Source organism: Mytilus edulis, chromosome 12, assembly GCF_963676685.1.
Source record: "Mytilus edulis chromosome 12, xbMytEdul2.2, whole genome shotgun sequence".
NCBI classification, from domain to species: domain Eukaryota; kingdom Metazoa; phylum Mollusca; class Bivalvia; order Mytilida; family Mytilidae; genus Mytilus; species Mytilus edulis.
In genome coordinates this window covers 52,329,914-52,352,138 of record NC_092355.1, presented here as the reverse complement: position 1 = coordinate 52,352,138, position 22,225 = coordinate 52,329,914, and the positions used below count along the sequence as shown (strand labels likewise).

Sequence of the window (22,225 nt, the reverse complement as noted above, 5' to 3'; positions counted from 1 at the left end):
CAAATCGGCAGTCATGTCAATGAACAAAAACAAAGCTACATTGTATGTACCACTTTGATAAATTGAGAATGGATATGGGAAAAGTTTTCAAAATACAACAACCTGACCAAAGCCCAAGGCCACCCCTGGGTCTTCATTCAATTTGATAGTTATTTTCAATTTGTTAATTTTTCGCATTTAACAATTTTTTATGAGTTTGTAAACGAGAAATAACCAACAGTTAAATTGAAAAATTTACTGGCTTAAAATAAAGTAATGCTACTTGGTTAAAAAAATAATCTTAGAGGATTCTTCTACACACATTTAGTCATATACATTTTTCTATTAACAATTACTTGTTAAAGAGGTATATTTAACAAAGAGCAGATACACAATTATATAATATAAACTATATATCATTGTAACTGGCCAATATATGAGACAGTAAACAAAATGAATAATGCTTGACAATATATTTTAAAACTTGTTACCGGTAAAACATAGACATTTATATGGTCTAACTCAAAACAACCTAAATTTACACCATATTTTTTAAATAGATTAGAAAAATTAAAAATACAACAATGTAGGCATGTTTTCAGTATAAATGTGTTTATGTTAGTTCTACTTGAGATATTGAAAAGCAACCAACCCAAGGCCAAAAGAGAAAACTTATGCCCTGAAAAGCATTTCTGACACTAAAACTAAAATTAGACTTCAGATAAGATATACTATTGTTTTTAGTTCTCAGATACTTTTGAACTTAGTACACAAAAATAAGATCTAAATTTTTTAAAAGTCATCTGATATGACTTCAATATGATTTATTGAATATCAATCTATTCCTATCGTTCAATTTAAACATATTTTGTTGTCCAAAAATGACAAATGGATAATGCGGGGTTCACACATTGCCGATTATTGCTCCCGTTTGAGATCAGACAGCGATACGACACGAAAAGTGAAAAAGTCGGATTAGTATCCTCAATTATCTGGAATGTCCTATTATTGTCTGAACGCAGTCGTTTTAGTTCGTAACAGATTCCTACTGGTCGGGAAGGGTCCGAATAGTTCGGCAAAGCACCCCGACAGTCAGGTGCGTCCCGTAACATTCGGGGAAACTCAGCCGATTTTGTCTAGTCGGATTACAATCGTGCCTATGTCGTGACAGATTCTGCTGTATCGGATCGAATTCCTAACAATGTTCTGTGTATTCGGGACGGTGTCCTGTGGAACGGGAATGATCTGGAGAAGTCCCGACAATAACAGAATACAATACGACTGAGACCAGACAAAGCCGTTTGCAATGCGATAGAGCGGACCGTAATAGGATTACGTTCCGACAGTCCCTGATCATCCCGATTATGCCGACAGTTTTCAAACGGATAACTTCCGTCAGCGTCGGTTCACTGTCTTGTCACTATCTGATCTCTGTCGGATTACATTCGGTAGAATCGGGACGCAGTCGTGACAGACTCGGTAGAATTTTACCTGGCGAAAGATACAAATCGAATTTCCATCCACGATTCACAGGATCTTGATCAGACTTTTGACAAATTTTAATCGGGAATGGTCCTGTCAAGGACGGCAGTAAAAATCGTGAATGTGTGACCCCAGCTTAAGACACAAGTTTTTCAATTAAGTAACTTCTTCTCCAAAAATAAATTGATCATAATGTAGTTAGAGAAAACGATATATTTCTAAATAAAAACATATTTTGTCCAATAAAAATTTCACAAAAATTAGGGGAAAATTTGACAATTTAACAGCTTCTTGCTGGTGTAAGAGTGTTAATTCTTTTCACATTCATAAAGTTTCATGCATATTTTTCAAAGAAAGAAAAATAATAAAACAAAAATTCACAAACAGATCTACATGTTAAAATACAATTAAAATAAATCTTTTAAAAAAACAAACTGGCACATAATTATGCTGGTGGCAAGTAAAGCTACAATGTATATCAACATAAAATCAGAATAAAACAATCACTTAGCACACATACACATGAATAGCACTTAACATTTATCTGAACACAAATGGAATTCACATGGACAAACCAACCCTGTACACACTAATTTTTACCAAGGACTGAACCACAAATTAGGATGATTCCATTACTTAATTTTACAAATGGCAGGACAGACGTTTTATTTTTATTCTGGTGATTCAGGATTAGTCCAATTTGTTTAACAGTAGCATAAATAATTCAAAAATTAATTTAAAAAAAATCTTCTTTAATAAATATTTCAGAATTGGTTTTCAAAAAATAAATGTATTCTATAGAAATTGTTTTTTCATGGATCATAAAATATGTGGAAAGCCAAAAAAAAAAACCCCAACTTTTACAAAAATCCATCACTCATCAAATATAAAACGATTCTCACAGTACAACTTGATAAACAAAATTATAATTGTAATTTCTAGTTCAGATAATTAGCTTTTAAAATATAACCTACTACATACAAAATTATTTTAAATACAGAGTTATACAGGTTTTATGTGACATACTTATATTGAATTGGTTACATTTTCAATACATGATTTAATTGGTTTTCTCTGTGACAAACCTTTATTGACATGATTACAATTTTAAAAATTTTTAGCAATTGAAGATTGTATTCACATAGAATATTAAACATTATTATACCTCAGTTATCATTTTCTATATAAAATAAGTACATAATATTTTTACTATTTTTTCAAATTACAAGCTTTAAACTATAGGACCGGTCAAAAATTGCCTACTATTGGACCTGGGTGAAAATATTTAACCGCAAGCGTCATTAAATTTCGTGGAATTTTAAATGCAGCTACACAATTGGAGAATTTTGAAAATAACGCAGGAGTAACGACATCGTGTTTTACCTATTGTATCTAGTAAAGGGTTCATGTCAGTGCAAGACGTAGCCTTAGCATTTGAACATATCTATGAAGTAAACTTTATGGTTTGGTTTCTTCTTTTTAATATTACAATAGTTGATTTATCACTGCCATTTATCATCTGTTGTCTTTTTCGATATAATACAACACTTACTGACCAGATATTCGTGGAATAGTAAGTTTATTGTCCCTCGGATACAACTATTGCCCTCGGCTACGCCTCAGAACAATAGTTGCTCCTCAGGACAAAAAACTTACTTTTCCACTTATACCCAGTCAATAAGTATACAATATTTTCATTTATTATTTCACTTAGTCAGCTATGATCTAAACGGCATGAAATTTCCTACCTGATAAAAAATAATCTACAACAATATCTCATTACCATTCAATTGAATGTTTTGTGTTTTTTATTCATTTAATGATGAGTGTGAAGGGAAAATAAATAATATTCATGTCAGGCCAGTTTGTGCTATTATCACTGCCATTTTGTTTTATATTTTCATGATTACAAAAAGTTGATCTGTCAACTTCATCTTTACAAAAATAAACCAGATGCTCCGCAGGGCGTAGCTTTATACGACCGCAGAGGTTGAACCCTGAACAGTTGGGGCAAGTATGGACACAACATTTAAGCTGGATTCAGCTCTAAATTTGGATTGTGATTAAATAGTTGACACAGCATAGGTTTCTGACACAGAATGAATGTGTTCTAATGAACTTAAAATTTTTGTTTTCTCTTAGAGCAATTCACTATGCTGTTGAATATTAATCCTCTCAAAAAAATGTTTGAAGAAATTTTCTTTTTTATTTATGAAATTTCAAATGAGAAAAATTGAACCCAATTTTTTTAATCACATTCCCCTTTCCCTTATTCCAAAACTAATCTCAATTAAAATTTCTAATGGAGTTTGCAACAATAACTACTCATTTAAATACATCATAAAATATTAAGATGTAAAAAAACTGCTTGTTATCACTGAATGGTAAAGATTATTTTAATTTATCAGTTGGTAGTAAAAAGTGAATATACATTGTATATTGTATATAACAAAGATTTAAGTTGATTCTGGACAAAGAAAGATAACTCCAATTAAAAAAAATCTTGCTATTGCACAATATTTTGCAATTAGATATTTCTTGCTTACTATTCTGGACAAAGAAAGATAACTCTAATTAAAAAAAAAATTGCTATTTCACAATATTGTGCAATTAGATATTTCTTGCCATTGCGCAATACTGTGCAATTGAAAAGACTTGCTATTGCACAATACTTAATATAATAATTTTGGATCCTGATTTGGACCAACTTGAAAACTGGGCCCATAATAAAAAATCTAAGTACATTTTTGGATTCAGCATTTCAAAGAACCCCAAGATTTCAATTTTTGTTAAAATCAGACTAAGTTTAATTTTGGACCCTTTGGACTTTAGTGTAGACCAATTTGAAAACAGGACTAAAAATGAAGAATCTACATACACAGTTAGATTTGGTATATCAAAGAACCCCTTTTATTCAATTTTTGATGAAATCAAACAAAGTTTAATTTTGGACCCCGATTTGGACCAACTTGAAAACTGGGCCAATAATCAAGAATCTAAGTACATTTTTAGATTCAGCATATCAAAGAACCTAACTGATTCATTTTTTGTCAAAATCAAACTAAGTTTAATTTTGGACCCTTTGGACGTTAATGTAGACCAATTTGAAAACGGGACCAAAGGTTAAGAATCTACATACACAGTCATGACAGTTAGATTCGGCATATCAAAGAACCCCAATTATTCAATTTTGATGAAATCAAACAAAGTTTAATTTTGGACCCTTTGGGCCCCTTATTCTGTTGGGACCAAAACTCCCAAAATCAATACCAACCTTCCTTTTATGGTCATAAACCTTGTGTTTAAATTTCATAGATTTCTATTTACTTATACTAACGTTATGGTGCGAAAACCAAGAAAAATGCTTATTTGGGTCCCTTTTTGGCCCCTAATTCCTAAACTGTTGGGACCTAAACTCCCAAAATCAATACCAACCTTCCTTTTGTAGTCATTAACATTGTGTTTAAATTTCATTGATTTCTATTTACTTAAACTAAAGTTATTGTGCGAAAACCAAGAATAATGCTTATTTGGGCCCTTTTTTGGCCCCTAATTCCTAAACTGTTGAAACCAAAACTCCCAAAATCAATCCCAACCGTTCTTTTGTGGTCATAAACCTTGTGTCAAAATTTCAAGGATTTCTATTAACTTAAACTAAAGTTATAGTGCGAAAACCAAGAAAATGCTTATTTGGGCCCTTTTTGGCCCCTAATTCCTAAAATGTTGGGACCAAAACTCCCAAAATCAATACCAACCTTCCTTTTGTGGTCATAAACCTTGTGTTAAAATTTCATAGATTTCCATTCACTTTTACTAAAGTTAGAGTGCGAAAACTAAAAGTATTCGGACGCAGGACGACGACGACGACGACGACGACGACGCCGCTGACGCCAACGTGATAGCAATATACGACGAATAATTTTTCAAATTTTGCGGTCGTATAATAACTTAAAGAGCAACTATGGGAATCCATATCGACCAATCATATAAATGTATTCCCTAATATGCAAATCAGCTTTTTTTATTTCATGGTTTTACCAAAGTCTTGGTTAAAATCTATAAAAATATTTTTTTTAAACACTTATATTCATTGTAAAAACGAAAATTGGTAACCGTTAAATACTAATGAAACACTAGTATACCCAGTCAGTTGAAATCAATTAAAGAATACTATATAAATTTAAAACATTTCTGCTTGTCATGGGGTAGCCGTGTTTTAAAAAGAACTGAGTCAACCCTGTATTGTGTGTACAGTAATGGCATATAACCATACACTTTTACAAAGAAGTTTATACACTTATGTCTTTCCTCAAAATGTGATCTGTCATTGGATAATGTCTGAGGGCAGCCAGGGCAGCGGAATGTCCATCGGGATGTCACCTGAAATTATATAAAAAACAAGAATGTGTCCAAAGTACACGGATGCCCCACTCCCATTATCATTTTCCATGTTCAATGGACCATGAAATTGGGTAAAAAATCTAATTTGGCCTTAAAAGTAAAAAGATCAACTGATAAGGAACATGTGTACTATATCATTAATTCTACATGTTACTAAACATGTAGGAGACCTTAACATCGTTCGCGACCGAGAGTTAAAATCATTCCTCAGTAAAGGACCTAAATATCGTCCCCCGTCAACTATTAACTGGAATGAGTGTCGTAATATCATCAACGACTCACTCCGCGCCTACTGTTTGAAATGGGTAAAACGGGAAAAAGCTGACAAAAAATCTTTGGACTCTTTTTTTAATTCAGTAATGAAGATAGTTGATATTCGAATACAACATTTTAAAGAACATTTACCCTCAACAAAAACTATAAAAACCCTATTTCGCGTATCAAAAATAAACTAACAGAACTAGCCAAGGAATTTGTTTTTGTCCCGGCTGATAAAGCTGCTAATAATATCATTATTGTTTGACGTAAATTTTATATAGAGGTTCTGCAAAAGGAAATCACGAATTCACCAACATTCCAACTGACTTCATTTTCAGAAAACGACATCTGTAACAAACATAAACTTTTAGCTACTTCTTTACAAGCAGAACCAAACACAATGAAAGTCCCAACTATGTACTGGCTTCCGAAGCTGCACAAAAAACCTTACAAATATAGATTTATTTCATCTTCCAGCCATTGTTCAACTACTAAATTGTCTGTTTTACTTACTAGTACACTTGGTACAATAAAAAACCTGATAATAAATTGTTCAAATAAGGCCTTTGAAAATAGTGGAATTAATTACTTTTGGAGTGTCAAAAACTCGTTGGAAGTACTTGATAAATTGCATGCATATATTGGTGATTTTGAATCTGTTCAAAGTTTTGATTTTTCTACCCTATATACCACTTTGCCTCATATTCTTATTAAGAAAAAATTCACATCCCTAATTAACTGGGCATTTAAAAAGTCGGAATGCGAGTACATATGTTCAAACTCTTTTAGATCATTTTTTAGTAGCAATAAACAAAAGAACTATGTCAATTGGACATGCTTTGATACTATTTATGCACTTGAATTTTTACTTGATAACATTTTTGTTCGCTTTGGAGATTCCGTATATCGTCAAGTTATTGGAATTCCAATGGGGACTAACTGTGCACCACTTATTGCGGACCTGTTTTTGTATTGTTATGAGTTACAATTTATGACTAAAATTAGCAAAGACCCATCAAAACAACATTTGATACAAAAATTTAACAATACTTTTAGATATTTGGATGATATATTGGCTCTAAATAATGACGACTTCAGTATGTATACTAAAGAAATTTATCCTGTAGAACTTACTTTAAATAAAGCTAATGATAACAATGACCACTGCCCTTTCCTCGATCTTGATATCTATATCATAAACGGGAAGCTTAATACAAAAATTTATGATAAAAGAGATGATTTTTCATTTCCTATTGTTAATTATCCATTTTTAGATGGTGACGTTCCCTTGTCACCATCTTATGGTGTTTATATATCTCAACTTGTACGATTCGCTCGTGTATGTAACAATGTATTAGATTTTAGCGAGAGAAATTTATGTATTACTGAAAAATTATTACACCAGGGTTTTCGATATCACAAACTGGTCAAAACATTTACTAAATTTTATCACCGGTATAAGGAAATAATTCGTAAATATAACTCAACATGCAGACATCTTATACGTTCAGGTATTTCACATCCAAAATTTTATGGAAATATTCTTTATAAAGCACAAAAATGTCAGTATTCTCCTCAGAAACTAACAAAACCTTTAAATAGACTTATTAAAAGGGGATATAGTTACGATACTGTTGTCAGGTCATTAAAGATTGCATATTTTGGCTTTAACATTGATTCACTGATAGGGTCTTTGCATCGGAACTAAACACATTTATTTCTAAAAAAACAGTTGTTGGCATGACACGGGTTATGTTCTTCTCATATATTTTATGATAGTATGATACTAAACCCCTAACGGGAGGGATTGTACCTGATATTCATATGATGAAGACATAATCTTTCAATCAGTTTAATTGAGGTCTGGAGCTGGCATGTCAGTTAACTGCTAGTAGTCTGTTGTTATTTATGTATTATTGTCATTTTATTTATTTTCTTTTGTTACATCTTTTGACATCAGACTCGGACTTCTCTTGAACTGAATTTTAATGTGCGTATTGTTATTCTTTTACTTTTCTACATTGGCTAGAGGTATAGGGGGAGGGTTGAGATCTCATAAACATGTTTAACCCCGCCGCAATTTTGCGCCTGTCCCAAGTCAGGAGCCTCTGGCCTTTGTTAGTCTTGTATGATTTTAAATTTTAGTTTCTTGTGTATAATTCGGAGTTTAGTATGACGTCCATTATCACTGTACTATTATGCATATTTTAGGGGCCAGCTGAAGGACACCTACGGGTGCGGGAATTCTCGCTACATTGAAGACCCATTGGTTGCCTTCGGCTGTTGTTTGCTCTATGGTCGGGCGGTTGTCGCTTTGACATATTCACCATTTCCTTTCTCAATTTTATGTATGTCATCATAATTACGGTATATGTTTACCTTAACTATTGTGTCTGTATTTATATTGTATGTTTCTCTGTAAACTTGTATCTAGTTTTTAGAGAATAAAGTATCTATTTATCTATCTACTAAGTTTCAAGTTGATTGGACTTGAACTTCATCAAAAACTACCTTCACCTAAAACTTTAACCCGAAACTCACACTTTTAATTTCTATGTTCAGTGGACCATGAAAATGGGATCAAAAGTCTAATTTGGTTTAAAAATATGAAAGATCATATCATAAGAAACATGTGTACTAAGTTTCAAGTTGATTGGACTTCAGCTTCATCAAAAACTACCTTGACCAAAAACTTTAACCTGAAACTCTTACTTTTAATTTCTATGTTCAGTGGACCATGAAAATGCGGTCACAAGTCAAATTTTGTTTTAAAATAAGAAAGATCGTATCATAAGGAACATGTGTACTAAGTTTCAAGTTGATTGGACTTCAGCTTCATCAAAAACTACCTTGACCAAAAACTTCAACCTGAAGTGGGACGAACAGACGGACGCACAGACGAACGGAGCCACAGACCAGACCAGATGCTCCGCAGGGCGTAGCTTTATACGACCGCAGAGGTTGAACCCTGAACGGTTGGGGCAAGTATGGACACAACATTCAAGCTGGATTCAGCTCTAAATTTGGATTGTGATTAAATAGTTGACACAGCATAGGTTTCTGACACAGAATGAATGTGTTTTAATGAACTTAAAATTTTTGTTTTCTCTTAGAGCAATTCACTATGCTGTTGAATATTAATCCTCTCAAAAAAATGTTTGAAGAAATTTTCTTTTTATTTATGAAATTTCAAATGAGAAAAATTGAACCCAATTTTTTTAATCACATCCCCCTTTCCCTTATTCCAAAACTAATCTCAATTAAAATTTCTAATGGAGTTTGCAACAATAACTACTCATTTAAATACATCATAAAATATTAAGATGTAAAAAAAATGCTTGTTATCACTGAATGGTAAAGATTATTTTAATTTATCAGTTGGTAGTAAAAAGTGAACATACATTGTATATTGTATATAACAAAGATTTAAGTTGATTCTGGACAAAGAAAGATAACTCCAATTAAAAAACAATATTGCTATTTCACAATATTGTGCAATTAGATATTTCTTGCTTACTATTCTGGACAAAGAAAGATAACTCTAATTAAAAAAAAATATTGCTATTTCACAATATTGTGCAATTAGATATTTCTTGCCATTGTGCAATACTTTGCAATTGAAAAGACTTGCTATTGCACAATACTTAATATAATAATTTTAGATCCTGATTTGGACCAACTTGAAAAATGGGCCCATAATCAAAAATCTAAGTACATGTTTGGATTCAGCATATCAAAGTACCCCAAGATTTCAATTTTTGTTAAAATCAAACTAAGTTTAATTTTGGACCCTTTGGACTTTAATGTAGACCAATTTGAAAACAGGACCAAAAATGAAGAATCTACATACACAGTTAGATTTGGCATATCAAAGAACCCCATTTATTCAATTTTTGATGAAATCAAACAAAGTTTAATTTTGGACCCCGATTTGGACCAACTTGAAAACTGGGCCAATAATCAAGAATCTAAGTACATTTTTAGATTCAGCATATCAAAGAACCCAACCAATTCATTTTTTGTCAAAATCAAACTAAGTTTAATTTTGGACCCTTTGGACCTTAATGTAGACCAATAAGAAAACGGGACCAAAAGTTAAGAATCTACATACACAGTTAGATTCGGCATATCAAAGAACCCCGATTATTCAATTTTGATGAAATCAAACAAAGTTTAATTTTGGACCCTTTGGGCCCCTTATTCCTAAACTGTTGGGACCAAAACTCCCAAAATCAATACCAACCTTCCTTTTATGGTCATAAACCTTGTGTTTAAATTTCATAGATTTCTATTTACTTATACTAACGTTATGGTGCGAAAACCAAGAAAAATGCTTATTTGGGTCCCTTTTTGGCCCCTAATTCCTAAACTGTTGGGTCCTTAACTCCCAAAATCAATACCAACCTTCCTTTTGTGGTCATAAACATTGTGTTTAAATTTCATTGATTTCTTTTTACTTAAACTAAAGTTATTGTGCGAAAACCAAGAATAATGCTTATTTGGGCCCTTTTTTGGCCCTTAATTCCTAAACTGTTGAAACCAAAACTCCCAAAATCAATCCCAACCTTTCTTTTGTGTTCATAAACCTTGTGTCAAAATTTCATAGATTTCTATTAACATAAACTAAAGTTATAGTGCGAAAACCAAGAAAATGCTTATTTGGGCCTTTTTTGGCCCCTAATTCCTAAAATGTTGGGACCAAAACTCCCAAAATCAATACCAACCTTCCTTTTGTGGTCATAAACCTTGTGTTAAAATTTCATATATTTCTATTCACTTTTACTAAAGTTAGAGTGCGAAAACTAAAAGTATTCGGACGACGACGACGACGACGCCAACGTGATAGCAATATACGACGAAAAAATTTTCAAATTTTGCGGTCGTATAAAAACATAATGCCCCCCTACTATCGTAGGTGGGGCATAAAAATATTGCAGTAATTCCTCTTTTAAAGAAAGCTTGTTAATAATATTGTTCATCCATTTAGTTCTTTTGGTACAAATTGTCCACACATAAACAACTAATGAGACAAACCAAGTTACTGGACATGAGGATAATTATCAAAGTTCTATTATTAAATTTCATAGCTATATCTTCACCGTAAACATACTTATAATGACTTTTGACCTATTTGACATTACCTTGACTGATGATACTAAAAAGTCATATTTATAATGAACTTTGACCAATTTGACCTAACCTTGACTGGAGGTTTCCTTGTGATATGTGATACTAAGAAGTTCATGGCTATATCTTCACAGTTAACATACTTATGACCTTTGACCTTACCTTGACTGGAGGTTTCCTAGTGATATGTGATACTAAGAAGTTCATGGCTATATCTTCACAGTTAACATACTTATGACCTTTGACCTTACCTTGACTGGAGGTTTCCTAGTGATATGTGATACTAAGAAGTTCATGGCTATATCTTCACAGTTAACATACTTATGACCTTTGACCTTACCTTGACTGGAGGTTTCCTAGTGATATGTGATACTAAGAAGTTCATGGCTATATCTTCACAGTTAACGTACTTATGACCTTTGACCTTACCTTGACTGGAGGTTTCCTTGTGATATGTGATACTAAGAAGCTCATGGCTATATCTTCACAGTTAACATTATTATAATGACCTTTGACCTATTTGACCTTACCTTGACTGGAGGTTTCCTTGTGATATGTGATACTAAGAAGTTCATGGCTATATCTTCACAGTTAACATACTCATCCACTTTGTCTCTTATGGCTGCTGCCATTACATGGCTATACATGTAGGCATAATACTGAAATAAAATAAAAAATGTCTTTATTCCTGTTTCTTGAAACTAAAAAAACAAAATATGTGTGTCTACATGTTAAAATGAATGGATTGATAAGAATCGCAACAGCTAACCTTCCTATTTGCTGTATTTATGTTGGCTATAAAAAACACTGAAATTAATTTTTTTTTTCAATTATAAACCGATAATAAATTAAATAGTTAATTACCATGGTTACTGAAAAATTTAATTTGTTCTTGTGAACCCAATTGTACCTTTCCATAGATTCACCTGATAGTTACCTGTCCATTTTAATTGGGTTCGCAATAATATACAGCAATCTCAGCAATTTATCCATTTAAAAAAAAATATAGAGACATAACTCAATAATGATGAAAGTAATAGCAAACATATCAGAATCGAGGTAAAGTTAAAGTGCAGAAATAGCATATTCAGCATTTTTTTCTAAGGAACACAACTATAGAATGGTGAAAATCTTAAAATAAAAATAAATGAATTACTGTTTATTTAGGCAATCTATACTTTATAATAAATTTAAAGAACATATGTTTCTATCAGCTAACCTTATGGAAAAATGCTGCTCCTGTGAGAACCATAGAAAGTTCACAGGAATAATTAGAGTTATATAACCAGGCATTGTTTTTTACATCCCAGGCATGAAATCTCCCTGGAAAGCCAACTATCCTGTCTCGCTCCTCTCTCCAAACTCTAAAATTAGAACAAATTAAAAATAGCATTATCTTTGTAGGTCAGGATTTCCTTGGATTGATTGATTCAGATTGTTGGTTGCTTAACGTCCAGTAAAGGATTTCCTTGGAATGTCACTTCACAAGTTTTAATTGTTTTGTACTTTTGTTTATTATCATGTTTAAACTTTACTTTTCGAATTACCAATTTCATGCTTTTTAAATTTTTTTAGAAATTTATTATTCTACCTTTTGCAAAATTATGTGACTATAATCTGTCAAGATGATGTCAAATTTGAATAAAACATATCTGATAAAAATCTGATAAACAAGAAAAATGTCTGTAAGAAAAAAATGGTTTACAGTATGTGGAAACTTATTTGCATTACTGTGACTTGACTGTTAGTGTTGCTCTTGGTTTTATAAAACAAATTGCAATTTGGTCAGAATTTTGAATGAGTTGCAATAGTTGGAGAACAGTTAAGTCACTATAAAAAAATTCTTACAGGATACCTCCTGCACGGATACACAGATAAAAACCTACATAAAGCCTCACCTGAACCCAAAAACAATCTCATCATGTCTTAAGTGAGCATCATCATCTATACTGAGTATTGCCTCTGTTTCTATCACGTCATATGGCAGGAAACGGTTATTAAGGCTGTTCTTTGTTGTTTTGATAACCTGATATGTACAAAAACATGAATAGTTAAATAGTTATTTGTTGGTTCTAACCCCGAGACATCAAACCAACAACACAAGTACATATATATATATAAAATCTTAACAATACATTATATAACAATTTTTCTTAATTAAGGTCAGACATTAAACCATTTTTGGTACAAGCTTTGCTTATTGTTATAGGCTGTATAGTGACATATAGTTGTTTACTTCTAAGTCATTTGGTGTCTGGTAGAAAGTTGTCTCATTGTCTATCATAGCACATCTTCTTATTTATATATAGTAGTTGATAGCAGGTCATTGTGAGTCTCTGATAAATATTTTTCTAGAATCCCAGTGATGAAATGCTTGGTTTATTGTATAGAAACCTGTCCTATGTTGATGTCTTTTGGATAGGTGTATAGTTGGGTTACTGTCGCTGTCTCAAACTCTCAATGATTTATAGCCAACATCTTTTTTTCATACATATATCTTTTGTAGCTTTTGTATTGTTGAGTTACTGTCCCTAATTATCTTTGCATTGTTATTCTAGTAATGCATTTTGCTTACATGTATAGGAACACCTATATCTGGCCATTTAAGATCAGGGGTAGGTGGAGCTGGGTTATTCCACACGACTACTGCTTTAAAATTAAGGAATGGTACTTACATGTATAGGAACACCTATATCCGGCCATTTAAGATCAGGGGTGGGTGGAGCTGGGTTATTCCACACGACTACTGCTTTATTAAGGAACGGTAAACCTTTCAGTCTCTGTAGGGCTGTTATCAGCACATTCGATCTTTCATATGTCAACATAACCACTAAAATTAAAAATAAAACAAATTATACAAATACTGTAATAAAATCAAGAATGATCAATAAAGCATATGTTTAGTATCAAAGTGATTTATTTCTCAAAAACAACAACATTTACCAGTGTTTACCATTCAACATGTTTAAAGATAAATAACAAATCAGCAAATCATGAAAACAGTTTCATAATGGCTTCCACTTACATGACTTACATGGCTTACAAAAATTTAAAAAAAAAATGAATTTGTTAATATCATGTGTAAAGCGAATAAGTATAAGAATTGTTCTTAACATCTTTTAAAGCTTTATAGACTAATTGCTGAGCAGCAACTGTGGATTTTGCGGATTAATATTGATAACTCATTTATGTGCATTATTTTCTTAAGTGTATCTTTAAAAAAACTTATTGTTTTGCAATGTACATGTCAGGCTATGCAAATTTTTTTTGGAGGTACTGCAGCAGATGAAATTGGGTAATAACACATCATTTTCACATGATTAACCTAACACTAATAATGTAAGCATTTTTTTATATTGTACAATTTAGTACTCTTAAGTGAGCTGTTATGACAAGCTTCAATAAATGCCTAACTTCATTCACTTGTCCTTTGAACTTACATGTGAACTGTTCCCTTGGCAAGTTGCCTCCAAGAGCTTCACTGAACTCTTTCCCTGCTCCACCTTCTCCTTTCCCTATAGGTCTAAAGCCAAAACCTGAACCTTTAAATAAAAAGCATTCATACTTATCATGATTATAGCTGCATAAATAATAACACATGGTACTCATGTACTACAGTCATGACTGTATCAAATTAAATATTTTCTCCTGATTTTCATAATCTTATTCTTTGTCTTTACCTGTCGAAGTAACTTGCATGTATTTTCTAAACAGTTCAGCCACATTGCATTTGAATGAAGAACATCTATGGTTTTGTGGAAATTGCTTCACACATTTATATATATCATTCATCTACATGCATCTTTTTCATGGTCATCATGGTCATGGTAGTAATATACATAAAAGAAATGGTTTTCAGTGTTTTGCCATGGTGTTGTCAGTTTGTTTGTATCCCTTTGGTATTATCAATCTCTCTTTATTTAGTATACATGGTATATAAAAATCATCAGACATACTGTATATGTACAGTACAAACTAGATCATTTAGTTTTGTATCCCTAGAGATTTTTCAGTTTGCTTCAAAAAACTGTTGCATTGTTGTATCATGGCTGTTGGCTATATATAGCCTGTCTCTTAATTTAATCCTATTTACCTTAACTTTTTACAAAACTTACCAATAAATTTTGATTCGGATGGTAAAACATGTTCAAATGGTGTAAATGGGTAGTTCCTGAACGGATCTCCTGTTTGTGTAAACTTGTGATAAAAAACATTCTGTGTAAAATTGTTACTAAATTTAACTGAGGGGAAAACCGCTTCTAGAGGTCCTAAAGTCTCATCATTCTCTGGATTAAGCTCCTCGTACTTAAAAACTTCATGTGAATTGTTTTCAAATACACTTGGAGATTTCATATCGACCATCGGAGCAGGTGGAATATTTAATCTAGTTCTAATCAAAGCTAAAGCTGTATCTAAAATACTTTGAGTCGATGAAAAATAAGTTTCAAAATAATATCTGCCTGTCCGTCTCATTGTTGCCATGGCAGTATCTGTAAACGTTCGGAGAATAAAATGGAACTCAGTCAACCGAGCCTTTGGTAAAATCACAGTGGCCTTTTTCCAGTCGAGTATTTCCATATAAGGTAGTATCACATGATCTCCCAGTATCACTGGAATAGCACCATATTTTAATGCCTCGTAAAATCGAAGCTGAAAAATGTTTGTAGATACGTAACTTTCATTTGCAGGGGAGATAATCAATGCAAATGTCGACTGTTTTAACAGTTCATAACGACTTTCATCATTTTGGCACATAGAATATTCACCGTTTATAGCACCAGGTATAATTGTGTCACATGAAAATTCTATAAATATTTCTGGGTCTAATTTCAATTGAATATTCTTTAGAAATGAAATCACAGAATTCTCTACATTAGAAATTTGTTCATTACTTTGTTCACCATTTTGAAATTGCACATTACCCTTAAAACTACCTTTGAAAGACAAAAAATATTTCCTCCGAATCGGTGAAATAGGTGGGAGTTCTTCCCAGACATCTCCAGAAACTTTTCCAATGTTAGGTGGAATCACAATATCAAACTCTGATCTAAATATAGTTTTTACAAAAGGAGACTGCACGATTATTGCTCTGCCTGTATCAGCTCCACCAAAAATGTCTATATCAGCATTCTCGTCTCTCATTAAATTGATTAAAATGTGGTTCCTTCCATCACCATGCCAAAATGGTAACTTCTGTAAAGATTTCTCTAATACTGAATAAGTAATTCTGTTAATTTGTTGTCCAACTATGACAACAAAAATACAAGCCATACTCGGATCATCAGTTCTGTAAAGGTTTTTTTCCGAATACTCATCAATACCATTCTTGACAAAGGGAACTAACTCTCCAACATTTAAATCCTTTTCTGAATCATAGAAATAGACAGGAAATCCAGAGAAAACCGAACAGCGTGAAAAATCAAAGCAGGAATGCATTTTACAATGCTGTCCATTGATTGGCATAGGGAGTTTAACATTAGAGTTATCTCCCATTAACATTTTGATTGGTGCTTTTAAAATGGGTAGATATTGTTTGTCCATTTCTGATTTCTCTAATTTCAGTTGTTCTAATGTTAACTGTGTTGATTTTATTTCCTTCTCAGAAGTTTCTATCTGTGCACTCAGAATATCAATCTGCAAAACAAAAAACTTATCTTATGATAAACATTGACAAAAAATAAGGGTCTGGGTGTGGTCCTTAAATTCCTTATTCTAATGACATTTTATACCATTTTTCTTTCTTTATTTTTCTCTATATATTTCAGAATTCCATTATTCTTTATTCTTCATTTTTGGGGCCTTTTTTCTCTATTCCTAACAATAATATCAGTGTTCTTCCCAGGATGCAATGCAATATTTTTGAATGTGTTGCTATCTGAATTAATTTTCTTACAGATTGTGTTATGGATGTGATGCTATAATTTTTAGAAACAAGATGGTATTTCAAATTCCTTTTTTACCAGGATGCTATATGAAATATCTGGGGAGAACACTGTTAAATATTTCTATCAATGTCAATCTGTAATCAATTGCAAGGCAATAATCTTTTCCAGAGTAGATTATACTGTCCTATCATTGAAATTATTACCGAGGCCATAAAAAAGAATAGGTTTGTTTGCCCAAACGCTACCTACCCAGAAAAAAGCTGCCTACTCAAATTCTTTTATTGTCCTGATTTGAAGAAGTTTTTTTTTTAATTAGATAGGCATGAAGACTAATAAACATCTGATACTTCAATTTCACTTTTAAAAGAAAAAAAGAAAATGCATACCTACCTACCTACTGTCTCAACCTTTGGGTAGGGTTTGGGCAAACCAAAATATTTTAATCCATCAATATACTGATACTGGACAATTTTTTTACTTCCTTGTTTACCAGGACAGTCAGGGGGCTTACTAAAATGAGTGATTTTCTAAATCACTGATTCAAGTAACATTATTTCCACAAAGGTTGAAAGTAAGAGTTGTCTTTCTTTAATAATCACCTATTTTAAAGTAAATTACAAATTAATCACCAGGAGAAGTGATTTAATTTTATTGTAGCTTTAAATATAGAATACTAATGATCCAGGGACTAATTATGTTTCTAAAATTATCAGAACCAACATCTGAGTTGATAGGATGACCAGGTCATTTCAGGTGATGACCTTGTCCTGAATCTAGGATAATGACATAAAATCACTTGTTTAAGTAACATACCTTTATTTACCGACCGTGCAAGGGCTGTATAGCCAGTCAAGGTCGTTAAAAACTTCCATTTGTGTCATACCTCAATTTCCTTCCCAAAAATCACTTCTTTAGGTATCATTATTTTATTAACCCCCACTAATTTCAACACCCTCGAACAGTGAATTTTATTACATAATCTGCAAGATGAAACCTTGAACTTCACAGGAAAAATACTCCCACTGCTGGGGAAAATCTGTTAAGAAAGTATCAGTTCATAATGTAAAGCCATCATTATAGCATTTTTTCAACTAAAATAGAATTTGCAGCTAAATGATAGCATTAAAGGCATAAACCTTGCTACTAACTTAAAAGAAGCAAAAAGGTCATTTTTTTCAATTTTACTAATGACAATTTATCATTTAAACCTATGTGTTTAAAATTTCTGGGAGAACACTGCTCATTCAATCAATTTGTCATAATTTCTTACCTGCTTCTGGTAATTTGATATCTGCACCTGTAATTTTTGTCGTTTACTCTCCATATCTCGTAATTCATTGTTAACAGAGGCTTTGATTTTTCGTAAACTTCTGATTTCTAGATTCAATTTTTTTATCTGTGTTTCGTCCTCATCTGTTTGCAGAGGTATACGCAATTTCTGTCCATCTGTAGGGTCACTGTTTATATCTGTCAGGTAAATATGGCTAATCACTGCAACCATGAAGAGGCATAATAGAAACAGACCAATCAAACGAGACCATCGTATCCATGACAACCAAGGGCAGGCAACACCTCTGGGTGATATTCTTATATCAGGCATTACAGTTCCTTAGACTTAACCATCATAATACAGGTAATCCGATTAAAGTTTAATCATATTCATTTGTTCTTTTCTGGTTCTATGCATTTACCTGAAAGTATCAAATAAAAATTTATTCTTTTGAGTTTTTACTTGCATTAAATATTGTAAAATTGATATTGAAAGTTGTGCAATACCTGTGTTTAGGTTTTTAATTGTGTTTTATTTTTGTACTATCAATTCCAAGTTTACTTTCCACAGCAGTCACTGAGAGAAGGTATTTCACTTCGTATCTTATCACCATCAATTCAAGGGAAAACCCCATTTCTAACTCTTTAAATATTTGATTTCCTTTGGGTCCATGGGCATGACTCCTTTCCGTTCACACTCCTCTATTTAAATTGCAATCGTTTTTAATATAATACGACGTTTATCGACATCAAACTAGTTAACCCTTTCACCGATTGCTGCCCAGACAGAAGCTACTCTGAGACAATGGCTTCCCTGGCTACTTTTACTCAAGTGGGAGACCTTCATAATAAATGTCAATAAAAACTTGTTTATAGTTATTTGTGTATTTATTTCATTCGCCAACACCATCATGACCATGTTCACAGTTTTGTTCATGTTTTGATAATTTTTTCTTCATAAAATATTCAAATTTTCGGCATTATCTATACACATGGAAAAAAGTATTGCAACACCAAATTGAAATTGAAATTAAAAAAACACTTTTTATTTTTTTGTGGTATAATTTGGTAAAATAGAACTAATTAAACATTATTTTATAAGTATCACCTGAGTTTAATCAATAAATATCGACTCGATAAGTTTTTATCTGCACATGCAGCTACTGTACCCGTAAACAGCAAAACAGATGTTTTCATCTTCATTGTTTTCAACACTTTAAATAACCCAAGTTTTTAAGGTTATGTGATTGACACCTTGTAATGGGTCCTCGACAACTCTAAACTGCAGCAAGATGGCAGATTATCAGCATGAGAGAAGCAGGGATGTCGCTGAAACAACTGCACGTATTTTTGGTCATCACCATTCCACTATAAGTCGTTTTGAGAATAAAAATAAGGCACTAAACAATGTTAAAGACCTTCCGAGATAAAGAAGACCCCCTATACCATTTGCTAGGGAAAATCAAGCATAAGGAAACCCACTGCATACAATACAATTCTAAAGGAGAGTGGTGGGCATACAGGAGCCTTTTAACAAGAACTGTTCGAGATCGACTCATCGCTACTGGTTATCGTGCGATAAGACCATTTTGGAGACATTTGCTTACGAACAGACATGCAGTTTTCCGTATCCAATGTAGTGCAGAGCTTGCTAAAGTTGAAAATTAGCATCGTGGAGGAAGATCCATTTTTCCAATGGAATTCGGTTCATCTTCCTTGGACGGATCGTAGCCCGGATTTGAACCATATCGAGCATATATAGGACACTATTGGGCGGAACGTGCACGAAAGGACACCCCAGTTCAAACACATCATGAAATAAACAATGCCCTTCATCAGAAATGGTTGCTGCTACCTTAGCAACAAATAAGTCGATTTTTGGCAAGAATCAGGAGACGTTTAGATGCGGTTATCCGTTTGAAAGGAGGCTGCGCACAAAGTACTAATTCTTTGGCGTATAACGATCAACCATGATGTGAACAGTCATCTGATGATTAATTTTGAAATGTCTGACATTGTAAAGTTCGACTACAGTAAAAGTTGTAAAATGCATTTTTTTGTACAAAAAACACTTCATTTTGTTATTAAAATTGTGGTTATACAAATCATTTTTTTTCAAACATTTTTTGTTTGTTTCAATGCCAATGTTATCATAAACTATGTTTCAATAATATTATACAATTATTTTATTATAATCCTTCCAAAAAAAGAGGCTGATTTTTCAAATTTTTAAAAATCAAGGTGTTGCAATACTTTTTTCCATGTGTATAGGTGAAATTCTCAAAATTCTGCTCTAAGACCCCAAATCGTAATTTTTTTAACCCAAAACGGCAAAATTTTGAAAATTTTTATGAGGCTGTACAAATTCCTCACACTGAACAATGTCCATTCCAAGTGTTTTGTATATAAAACGACATTTTATGTCAAAAAAGTATCCTAGTTTGGCTTCAATTCTTCCATATTCTTTCAAAAAAAATGTTCCCTCATTTCAAATTCTCGTAAATTCCGTAAATTTCGTCTGATTTTGACACGGTTTCAACAAACGGAAGCGCCATGTTTACACTTTCATCCGGGTATTCATCAAAGAAAGATAACTCATGTTTGCACTGTTTTGAGCGGGAAATATAAAAGAGGTATTCCGATCCCGGTAAAACAAGACTCATCGTCAGCTGTCTGAAGCGTGAATCCCGATAAACCGGGACTCATAGGCGAAAGGGTTAATTTTACTCAACAAGTCGTATCGTATTTTGATGGAAGTTACTTATGGAAGGGAGACCACTCAAAAGGATAATATGGAAGACTCCATTTCGGCTGAAGGGGTGTTGTAGTTACACCTTTACGATGTGGACTACATTTATTTTAATTTAAATGATGCATTTGATGTAAAATAATGCAACAACAATAACCCTAAATAGCAGACAGATATAGAAAGGATCCCATGAGTTTCAAATTAATCAATGGAGTTCGGAATCCAGAGCAACCATTCAATCTAATACCCCTTGAAGTCAAGAAAACTAAACGCATGCACATAAATACCTAAACAAACCCTGGAGCAAGAACGTATATTAAATGTTAATTAAGCGACCTAGATTGTTCTCTATTTCTTTATGAAAGTACAATATCAAATATCAGTTTCATAAGGGTGACATACAAATGTATAAGAAAAACTCCACTTCAGTACTTTAATATATGACAGAAATAGATTTATCGGTCTTGCATTTTTATGAAAACTGGGGGAATTCCCTCTGACGTGTTTCTAAATTTATAAAAACACTAAATATAAATACTGCTTAATTCTGATTTTCCGTGTTGTTAAAAACATGCATATAAGTCAAGGGAAATATCAAACATAGATTATGAAAAGAACATAAATAGAAAAGTTGTTTAAGTTCAATCCCTTTGTTTGTTTTTACCTTTTAAAGCAAGACAATCATAAAAATCTGAGATGTTCCTTAATGTTTAGAATTAAACAGTTGACGTGAGGGCATGGCCCGGAGTCAATAGTACATGTACAAGTCTACAGATTGCCTGAAAGCAATCGTATCCCAAAAAAAGACAAAACATTGTAAAAAAATATACAATTTTGGCCAGTGCTTAGGTTCAAAACGTTGAATAAAATAAAATTTTAAGAGCTCGATTTATTTATTTTCCAACTGTTCTTAATTTAAATCGGTTCATAAAATTAAAATTATCACAAATCATGCCTTATTCCGTGTTCAAACTAAATATCATTGTCTGTCAAAATTTTTTGGTGGAGGCTGCCATATTTCTTTTAAAATCTCTAAACAAAATTGATATTCCGTTGAATTTATGTACGATGATCC

The 22,225-nt window shown here is 32.5% G+C and overlaps 1 protein-coding gene across 1 annotated transcript; it reads right to left on the bottom strand.

Moving 5' to 3' along the window:
• Positions 1 to 2,432: 2,432 nt before the first annotated feature.
• Positions 2,433 to 22,184, bottom strand: LOC139498778 (exostosin-like 3). The gene is made up of 10 exons (XM_071287317.1): positions 22,106 to 22,184; positions 18,403 to 18,823; positions 15,363 to 16,881; positions 14,688 to 14,789; positions 13,923 to 14,077; positions 13,146 to 13,273; positions 12,467 to 12,611; positions 11,778 to 11,906; positions 5,351 to 5,841; positions 2,433 to 2,789 (listed from the first exon to the last, which is right to left on the bottom strand). The coding sequence occupies exons 2-9, from the start codon at positions 18,730 to 18,732 to the stop codon at positions 5,632 to 5,634; spliced, it is 2,718 nt and encodes a 905-aa protein (XP_071143418.1). The 5' UTR covers positions 18,733 to 18,823; positions 22,106 to 22,184; the 3' UTR covers positions 2,433 to 2,789; positions 5,351 to 5,631.
• Between the last annotated feature and the right edge of the window lie 41 nt (positions 22,185 to 22,225).